This window comes from Lycium ferocissimum, chromosome 9 (assembly GCF_029784015.1).
Source record: "Lycium ferocissimum isolate CSIRO_LF1 chromosome 9, AGI_CSIRO_Lferr_CH_V1, whole genome shotgun sequence".
Classification (NCBI taxonomy): Eukaryota; Viridiplantae; Streptophyta; class Magnoliopsida; order Solanales; family Solanaceae; genus Lycium; species Lycium ferocissimum.
Window position 1 is genome coordinate 55,367,044 of NC_081350.1, and position 11,256 is coordinate 55,378,299.

General features: G+C 34.5%; 1 protein-coding gene across 1 annotated transcript in view; it reads left to right on the forward strand.

Moving 5' to 3' along the window:
- The first annotated feature begins 3,538 nt into the window (after positions 1-3,538).
- The window catches only part of LOC132032074 (uncharacterized), a 12,148-nt gene continuing 4,430 nt past the window's right edge, over positions 3,539-11,256 (forward strand). The window contains exon 1 of the mRNA XM_059421882.1: positions 3,539-3,639. Coding sequence (XP_059277865.1) covers positions 3,539-3,639 — 101 coding nt within the window. The remainder of the gene's footprint in view (positions 3,640-11,256) is intronic.

Below are 11,256 nucleotides of genomic sequence, written 5' to 3' on the forward strand. Positions count from 1 at the left end.
ATATATCAACTCCCAAACATCAATAATAACTTTCACAACATCATCACAATAGCCTTTATTCAACTACATTATCCTTACTTCAATTCACTTTAATTCATCCATATTCATGGTCATATCACATAATTTCGTTCATTCATATACAATGTCTATTCCATGTTCTCAATATCATTTATAACATGATTATAATCATAATGTATCAAGAATCATAACTCAATCCAAACATTTACTCAAAAGTGACACTATTCCCACCCCCCTTCATGACCCATTTCTTATTTCCTTATATAATCCAAGTGTTTCAACTTACAAATACCTTAAACAACAGGAAATGTCATAAAACTTACCTTAGATGGTGTAGGAATGAACCTTGGGTGCAAACACTTCACTTGAGAAAAACCCAGTTTCACCTTCGCTTGGATTTCTTGCTAGATGAACTTTGATGGGTTTCTTACACTCGATTCACTTGAATTCTTGTTATTGATCTTTGATTTCCTTTGTTTTCTTGTGGATGAAGAGTAGAGAGAGTTCTAGAGGGTTCTAGAGAGAAGTGGAGTGAAAATAAAATGAATTAATGAACTTGGGTCTCCCTTTTAATAACTTAAAATCGATCCAGTCGGGCAATTTCGTGCCCATTTGATGGGCAGTATAAATTCCTACGGACCGTCAAAATGGTCCGTAGAACTGCCAGTCAAATATGAGTCCCTTTGTGACCATTTGACGAAATACATGCCAATTTGACGGCCGCAGTAATTTTCTAACGAGGCGTCAAAGTCTCTGACGTCGTCAAATGGTCCGCGTAAATTTTCTGCTCGATGCAATTCCGTCGTAGAATAGCCATAACTTTTTACTCGTATGTCACATTGACGAGCGGTTTGTTGCGTTGGAAAATAGACTCGATGAAATTCAATTTGGATAAAAAAAACACACGAAAAACTCCTCATATTCTAGGATATATTCCCCCCAATTTGGACCAAAAATTTTGTCAGAAAATTTTGCCAAGTTTTACCAAAGTGCCCACAAACTCAATTCCCTTTATTTGTTTGTTCTTAAATCCTTATGGAACCTTCTTAACACTTATTTAACACTTCATTAACAATCAAGGGATGTTATAACTCTTTCTCCAAAACCATTAAGTCATTATTAATTCGATACTCGTAAATCTTACACATTTGACATATACCTTTTTCCTAACAACTTTCGTCTCCTACTTAAAATGTCTTTGAAATCTTATTTAGAATCATCAAATGCTATTTCTTACTTATCGAAACACCATATACTTCATGCTCTTCGTTCGTCTATTCCTTTGTACATCAACGGAAAATTTTTCGAGGTGTAACACTACCCTTCCTCCCGAGTAGCTAGGCCAAACACAACAATAAATTTCATAGCATAGAAGCCGATTCACAATTTGTCTCAAAGTAGTCACACCATCAATTAGCGTTAAAGTTCATTATGACATATCGTAAAGATAAACAATTTCAAAGAATGTCTTGAAAATGTTTACACTTCTTTAACCAAGATTTCAATGTCATATTTCAATATGAAAACATTATTACCTACCCTTAGCCATCCTTATTAACCATCTCTTATGGAAGAAAATGATTATGATTTCATATACGTATATAGAGGGTAATACAATCAAGGTTTAATGTGGGTTTGTCCCCTCAAGCACATCAACCACAATCAAAGCATGAAATAGAGTTCAAAAGCCTGAAAAGTTCACCTTTTTATTCAATAAAGAACTTTTTAAAAGGAGATATACATTCAAAACAAGGTTTCCAAAAAGAGACATACGTTCGAAGAAGGTTTTCAAAAGAGACATACCTTAATTCCCGCTCAAGCGTACTTCCCACAATCCAACAATTATTCTACAATAGTTTTAGATAGAGAGATTAGAACTCTCTAACCTCTCTTTCCACCCATAAACCACTTCTTACCAACGAAAGCTAGGGTTTTCATGACTAGAACGTGTTCTTGAACACTTCATGAATCAATCATGGATTCTAATCCATAGGATAACCTACACTAACCTAAACCCTTTCAATAACATTATAAAAGTCAAGCATCATACCTTATTGAAGGAATCTCAACGTCTCCAAACGTCCCTTTCTTCTTTTCTTTCTTGGGTTTCGAGAATCTAGGGTTTTTGGAAGATGAACTAGTGTTAATTTGATGCTAGATTGATGAAGTAATGATGGGAATTGATCAAGAACCTCCTTTATATGTTTTGGGGAAACCCTAGGGTTGTTTCCTCTCAAAAAGTCGGCCAAAACGAAGTGGGAATGAATATAATAAAGTTAGGCCTTTATAAAATTCGGGAAAAATCGCTTTAGTCATAAAATGGCCTGGTGCATCGCCTGCGGCGTCGCCCAGGGCGGCGCACACAGTGTATCTATTTCGACGGCGTCAAAATTTTGAATTTCCTAAAAATTTGTCCTGGGACGCCGCGCCCTCCTAATTTTACACTACACAGATGATGTTCAGTAAAATGGGTATAACTCCTAGCACAGAGCTCCGTTGGAGCTGGGCGACCTACCTTTGTAAAGGTATTTCAAAGATCTACAACTTTTATTAAGATTTTTTTCCCATATTCCAAACCTATTTTGATGAAACTGGATTAGAAGTCAGACCTATTGAATTTAGACGGGTTTGATAACTCTTACGAACTTCACTATTTGGTTGACTTCAAAACGACTTTCACCCAAATTCATCCTAACTGGATTAATATAGCTAAAATATCATTTTATTAGTAGCTTTACACATTCACACCTAACCCCAAATTCATGGGGTGTTACAAAATCACCATATCAAATCCTATTTAGAAGGAAACCAAACTATCAGACACTTAAATCCTTTGGCTGTCTTTGCTATGCTTTTACTTTGACTCAAGGAAGAGGGAAATTTGATGACAGGGCAACGCCTTTTGTGTTTCTTGGCTATCCTCAAGATAAAAAAGGATTTAAGTTGCTAGATCTAAAGTCTAAAAAGATTTTTACTTCTAAAGATGTGCATTTTCATGAACACCATTTTCCTTTCTCCTTTTCTCATGATATTCCCTCTTCTTTGTTCACTCCCATCAATCCCATACCAAATGTGGAAGATCCTTTCAATACTACCACCTCTCATCATCCTGATTCTCATATCATTCATACTCCTTCACCTGAGCATGATGCATCTACTTCTTCCCCCGCTCCTTTTAATTCTTCCAATCCTATTCATAACCCTATTCCATCTCCTCAAAATCCGATCCGAGTTCAAAAATACTTCAATTACGGTCGAGGCAAAGTACTAGAATCCATCATAGACTTTGCATATTTGGATGATTATTTTGCAATTCTATCTCTTCACTAATCTTGACTATTCTGTTTCTCGACCAACGAACCCGAGTGTCTTTTCTTTGATACTTTATCTCACAGCAACAGTGTACTACCCAACCTTTATATTTATTAGAACCGACCAATTTCCAACAAGCATCTGCTCACCACAGTTTGGAAACAAGCTATGAATCTGAGAGAAAAGCACTATGTATCAAACTTGGGATATGGTGATTTTACCTAAAGATAAGAAAGCTTTTTTGCCTTGCAAATGGGTTTACAAAGTTAAACATAATTCAGATGGAGGGGTTGAAAGATTAAAAGCCAGGTTGGTGGTGAGGGGGATATCGAAGAGAAGGTATTGATTACTGCCCCCGAGCACTTCTCTTTGTGGTCAAAATGACCACAGTCAGATGTTTACTTAGTGTGGCAGTAAAAAAGGAATGGAAAGTATCTCAACTAGATGTTAGTAATGCTTTCTTACATAGGGATTTATAAGAAGAGGTGTTCATGAAGTTCCCTGCTGGATTATCACCTCCTAGTCCTGATCATGTTTGTTTACTCAAAAAATCACTTTGTGGCCTCAAACAAGCCTACGGAACAATGGTATGCTAGGCTTTGGGAATCGATTTTTAAGATTGATTCGGCTTCCCTAAATGACTACTCCTTGTTTTTCAAAACAGTAGTGATCTTGTTTCTATCCTAGCTATGTATGTGAATGACATACTCATCACAGGTAATGACATTCATGAAATTGACCAACTTAAACTCTTCCTAAGTTCGGAATTTCGAGTGAAAGATTTAGGGGACATCCATTATTTTTTGGGCATGGAAGTCTAAAGAGAAAAACACGGTTACATTGTCGATCAAAAGTTCACCTTAGATTTGTTGTAGGAAGTTGCTCTCACTTGCCCAGAGGTTTCATCACCTCTTGACCCTGCCACACAAATTACATGGAGATGATCAGAATCTTATGTCTAATCCTACACTTTACAGACATCTAGTTGGAAAATTAAATTACCTTACTCATACTCGACCAGACCTTGCTTTTTTGCAGTGTTGAAACTTAGCCAATTTATGCGTGACCCTCTCGATTTTTCATTTTCCTTAGCTCTCGGAGTGGTCGAAATAGCTTCTTTAGATCGGACAAAAGGGATTAATCCACTGTTTTCTTTCATAGCATTTTACAATGCGGATACAGACTCATCACCCCGATTCTGTCAATGCTCTGGTTTCTTTATAACTCTTGGTAGTGCCCTTCTTGGAAATCAAAAAACAAGCATCGTTCCAACTATCTTGCCGAAGTAGGTATCGCTCTATGAGGAAAGTGATAGGCGAACTAACATGGCTTGTGCGTCTTCTTTAAGATCTATCACAATCTAATCGTCTCTTCAGTTCCCGTTCACTCAGAACTTGATCAAGCCGCCATCCACATAGCTAAAAATCCCGTCTTTTATGAACGCGCCCAAACATCAATAGAACTTGTTGTCGTTTCATGCAAATCAACAACTCCAATCGATCGATTTCCATCTCTTTTCTCCCTTCTAAACTTCAAATATGGCGATCTATTCACCAAACCTTTCTGGAGTTTCTCGGCCGGGATCTAATGGGCAAATTGGGTGTCTCTTCATTACCCTCTCAATTTGAGGGGGGATGTTGGAGAAACTTCCTTCCACTTTACATGCATCTTCGTCACACGGCACCAATGGAGGATTGTATTGATGAATCGAAGAAAGAAAACAAAGTCTTAGGAAGTTCATCTTTGGTTTTGTCGAAGAAGAAAAAACAAAGAAAAACGGCTAGGCGATTAGACTTTGTCAATGGATGAAAGCATTGGACCATTCTCAGGTTATTGGGCCTCAACAAAAACACTTCTATCAGCAAAAATACAAAGGCCCACATGATGAGGATACATTGGATAGTTATTGTACATAATTACATAGAAAAAATGGCACTTTTGATTCCTTTATGAGCTATTCAAAATGATAATTAGTTAGTTACATAGTATAGGAATTTAGCATTCCAATCTAGAAATTTGTATAAATCGGTGGTTGCATTATACCGAGATATGAATTGATTGAATGCAAGGAAAATTTCTAAATCTTCCAAGTTCTTTCATAGAGTATGCGCTTTGCGCATGTCCTTACATTAATGATTATACAACTTCAAAAAAATTATGTTGTCCCTTATATTAATGATTGTACAAATTTAAAAAATTAAGTAAATATTATCAAACAATATATAGTCGACGTGCAATTATGAATTTTATTTCATTCAAAAGTATTTTAGAATTTAATGCTAAATTATAGAAGTATAACAATTGTGGAAATAGTGATGATTTATATCAATAGTATTCATGAGATTTATGCATGATTTTGGTACATAAATTTCAGAGAAAGAATATTTTGATAATCAACATGCAGCAATACAGAGCAAACTTTTGCAAAAATTAAATTCATTTACTAATTGAATAAAATTTTAAGAAAATAATTGGTTAGAATCATAGAGTTGACACCCATTTTATCCTTTCTTTCTTCTTAAAGAATATTTATTTTGCGCTTCTAATATTTTGACAACTTAAGAATAGTTATTTATACTTTACTACAAATTATTAGCTTTCTATTAATATCATCGTTTTCATTATCCTACTATAGTCATTAGCTATTATCATTTTTTTTTACCCGTTATTACTATTACTATTATTATTATTATTATTATTATTATTATTATTATTATTATTATTATTATTATTATTATTATTATTATATTGCATCACTTAATATCGTAATCGTCATGATCGTTTTTAACATCTTACGCATCGCATTTATTTTATATATTTAGACGATAGCATTTTCTTACTTTTAAACTTAAAAAAAAAAAATGTTATCGCGCGGTTATTGCGATATCGTATAATTTTATTTGAGTGCTAATAAATATATTTTTATATAAGGTAATATTTTAGCACGCGTTAATATATAAATACCTAAAGAGTGTCTTTCATTTTAATTTAGAGGCCCAAATAAATATAAGGAAGAAAGCATGTAAGTCCAAGATAAAAGACTATCTTGGCCCAATTTGTATAAAAATCGATCTCTAATTTGGCCCAAAATAAGCCCAAATTCATCCATCTCAACATGGCCCTAAAGTTTGACCCGTTCATCTCCAAATAACCCTAAACATTTGCAAAACGACCATACGGGTCTTGTCTCGTCTCTTTCCTTTTCAAGCAACGCTCTAATGTCATCGACCATGGCGAGTGTAGGTTTTCCATTTTTTGAGTAAGACTCGGGCTATAACATCCCCTCTCTCTTCTTTAATGGGGTCAACCTGAAAACCAAAATACTTTTCAAATTTTCGAGAAAAGATCAACGCCTTCGAATCAGAATTTTGACTTCCAATGACTCTTGATTTTTTCGTTTTGGAGCCAAAAATTTGAAATCAGAAAACCCTAACTCATGACTATAAATAGGAGTTCTAGCATTCATTTGGGAGGTTGAAAAAAAAAACGACCCGACTTCTCACCCTCAAAATAACGTAGCGTTCCATTCGAATTTACTATATTTTCACCCCTATGCTCGAAATTTTGGTTTAATCTAAGCATGACCATATTCGTCGTCTTTTGAGCGTGAATCCGCGACCCAAAGCCCCTAGTTCTTTGCACTTGAAAAAGTCGGTGCAATCCCTTCCTTCCATTTTTTTTTTTTAGTTCGCTTCGATTTTTGATGCGTATTTGGATTCCTTGTTTGTATGTTTTACGGTGCTTTTAGTTTCGAGTTGGTGCTGTGTTAAAATTTGTTTGTCCGATGTCGTAAAATAGGAAGTTTGTAATAAAATTAACAAGTAAAATAGGAAATTACATTTGTCTTTTGATAATGGTTGGCGCTTATTAGTATGCTCGGTGCTTTATTCGAAAATGTGGCTTAAAGGTCTGTTTATTTGTTTGTGGAAAAGCATGAGAAATTTCTTTTCTTTCGATTTTAAAAAAATTACTTGTATATCGTGTCTGCATCCCATATTCGGACGTACATCATTAATAATCATGATTTTGATTTCGCCATTAGATATAACGGAAGTATCGACGCGGTTTTCATTCAATGTAATGTAAAATGTATATGTCTTTAAATACTTTGATTAATCTTACAAGTCTTTTAAGATGGAAAGCGCATTTATTTCTCCTTTGACATATTGTGTTGAGTGTGCGTGTGTGTCTATATATGTATAAGATTACTAAAGCTATTTCATCCACTTTTTGTATTCACCTATTTTGAATTTTATGTGAGAAATGAATATAAGCAGACTTTTTAGTTAAACATGGTTTATATGCTAGTTCAATTAAGTTTTGAGTATATCGGTCCCTAGTCTTGCACTTTGGGTTTGCTACTGTGGTTGAAAGCTGCTACGATATTTGGCATATGGTCTTGTCTTTTGAGAATGTCTTTGCTACACTTAAATTTAAGCGAGTGTTGCAGTGTGCTTATTGAGGTTCCCACTTTTGAGCTTTGCTATATATGATTTGATCACTCGCCTTTACGGTATTATGGCCATATTCTTTTATACTTTATGAATCGACTTATTGCAGCTACGTTATTTGGTCAAATGTTGTTGCACTTTGGAGCATATTTGATGCCAGTCTTGCCGCATTTTTTGAGCTCAGCTGGCATTTGTTTGGTAAACATGCTATATGTACTATATAGCTTGTTTGGAACAAATACTATCATCTACCTTTCTTTGCTGAAAAATGAATAGGTCGCTGATATACACCGGTGAAAACTATCCTTTGATTTTGCCCTCTTATTTCGGTTGATGTAGAATTACGTGATTAGTTTAGTTTAGTTTAATTTAAGCATTAATGTTGTTAGGTTATTGATCTTATGATCCATTATTTAATAAGTGTTGTTAAGCACGGTAGACTAATATAAGAAGGTGTAAGTGATTTTCTTGTTGCTCCCGGCTGGTTAGAGTAATCTAGTTAGAGGATGAATAGGGCTACCTATGTTTCGGTAAGAGTTTGAGATTCACAACTCAGCAGCTTCTTCCCTTCCTTGAGCGGATTCAAAATGTGAAGGAAGCATTACCTATTGGACTTAGCTAAAATAAACTTCAAATATGTTCAACCTTTTTTTTTTTTTTTTTTTTGTATGTTCTCAAAAATTTATTTCAAAAGTTCAAACCTCGTAAAAACAATTTTCTAAACATATAAGACAAGATTTCCTATAATACCTCGTCATTTCATTTGAGACTTAATTGATCAATAACTTTTGTTTTAATTATGATATCCCTTACGTCTTTCTATTCATTAAATTTGGCTAGTATACTACGTACTAAACCCATTGTGTTATCAAACACAAATCTTTTATTTAATCACCTAATTACTTAAGATGAAATATTTTTTCTCATGTTACCTATAAATAGTAAAAATATTATTTTGTCATAATTCCTTATATTAACCTAACTTTGGTCGGTAACCGTATTTAGCGGATTCTAATAGATGCCTAAGACCTTCCCGTTAGGATATTTAGAAATTTTACCTAGAATTCATTAGGTTAGTAAGACCTGTTATACCCTATTTTAACCGAAGTCAAAATAGTTTACAACATCCCGGTAATTCCAGGGTGATTTAAAGTTAAGAGTCGCCACCTAATTATTTATGCTGAATTAGGGCACCTAAGGTAATTAGAGTAATTACCTAAAGTTTATTTTATTTTAAAGTCTACGAAACCAAAATTATAGGTACGGGTTCAACTAATCTAGAGGGAAGGTATTAGGCATCCTCTATATTCCATTAACAATGGTTAATCCGACCGAACTTAAAGTTAATTAGGCTAAGTATAAATATAGTATTCTTAAATGTTTGGGAAATAACTTATAAATATTACTAAGTTTAAAGGAAAATGTAGTAATGTTATCAAAAATAGGACTTGTAAAAATAATAATTTGTATAAAAGAATTTAGTTAAATTGCGTGATACATAGCGTTCTAGACATAATTGAAAATAACTCAAGGGGGGCCTTCACTAATTTTTGCTTTTTTTAAGAGTACGGACGAAATGGAATTTTCCTTTCCTTTTATCATGTTTGTACCTAGCAAAAATGTACATGTTTGATTTAAACTCGAAGAGTTGTTTATAAAATGTATTTGAATTCACATTTGTATATCAGTAATACCTTAAGATTCCCCATATAGTAGGAATGAAAATATAATTTAAAGTATACGTTTGTGGTTTCACGCCCTTGAAAATCAATTGTCTTAATATAGATAAATATTATAAGTACTATAGATAATTTAATATAAAAGAAGAAAATGAAACTAGGGAATTAAATATTAGTTCTTCCTACCCATTTACTAAAAACTAAAACTACTAATTCATCTAAATAAACAAAATAAAGAGTTAATCATGCAATACAAATTAAATGCACAAAAATAAAATAGAAGGGCAAATAAGCTAAATGGGGCTCGGCCATTTTAGGGCCTATTTGCCTTTGTTTTTTCCTTATTGGGCTTTGACCCAGAACTTCATTTTTATTCCATTGGATGCGGACCGAATTGGACGAAGGAGGAATAATGTATTTCGTTGGGCCATGGTCCAACACCGAATGCGGAAGACGAATCCCTCGGACTCGTATGCGATGGTCATGCATAAAATGAAAGGAAAGAATTAGTATACGATCAATAAGGTTAAACGTGTAAAAATATGAACTCAAACAAATCTGCAGATCGTTTATACTATTTCAAGTATAGCATACATGTTTTTTAAGGTCGGCGAGTCCTTAGCGTAATATCAGCACTATATTGGCAACGTATGATTAACCAAGAATGCTACAGTGATGGAAATGAATAGCAGCATAGGAGATCCTTACGAGCATAACAATGGCTCCAAACAGCAAACATAGTGGCCAAGCAAGTAGGCAACATAGCAGTCAACTTAGAAAAAAATAACGCCCTAGTGACATAGCATTCTTACTCAAATAACAAGCATCTATCAAACCCCTGCAATAGCTATAACAAGATCTTGTGGCTTTCGGATGCTCAACATGATCAAAGGGGAACAGAGATGCAATATTATAGGAATATCCAATTATACAAAGGCATGAATATTGATACGGTCACATGAGTTGCGTAGAAATAGGCAGACAATGCAAGATTTTAAATCTTTCTAATAGATAGTCATATGATCTACATTGCTCATTCTTAACGTAAAGTCATCACAACCTGCGCCAAGACGAGTAGGCATGGTTTCTACACTAGAGCGCAGACCAGTTGGACGATAACATCGGCGAATTTAGACTAAGCCTTGAAGAAAAACAGTACCTTGTAGGCCTATTTCGCCGACTATGGTTAGCAATGAGTCTAAATCCCAACTAGTTGCAACATAATAGTCGTTTCAATCATTCTTAAACAGAGAGGGTATTTAATCAGAAAAAGTTAACTGAGGTTGAATTCAGACTCCTGTTAGTCCTATTTTGTCTTGTTAATACCATATGACCCTCACTTTATTCATGCTGGAAACTCGGTGAACAAGATAGACTCATACCAATACTAAGACTTTTCGAGACGATTCATAAGCCTTAACCGAAACATTAGTAACACCTTATTAGGCCAGGTTGGACAATCTTTATCATTTAATGTTATTAATCATGCTAGCTAGCCATCTGAACCATGCTAAGTGAATGAGTTATCAGTAATGCTAATCAGTTACCATAAGCACTAATTGCTCAAAATACAACAAATCACGAAGCGAAAGAGTGAAATCAGAAGAAAAGGTATTGGAGATCACAATGAAGGTTACGGCTTTCATCTTCCAACAATCTAGATGCGGCTATCATTTATCACAACTCAACAGGTTAAATCGTCTCAAGTAATAGGAAACCTTATATAGTACACCCCCGAACTGTTTTCGGGTAAAAATTTCAACAAATAACAAGGCGGTTGTTTCCCACCCCAAAAA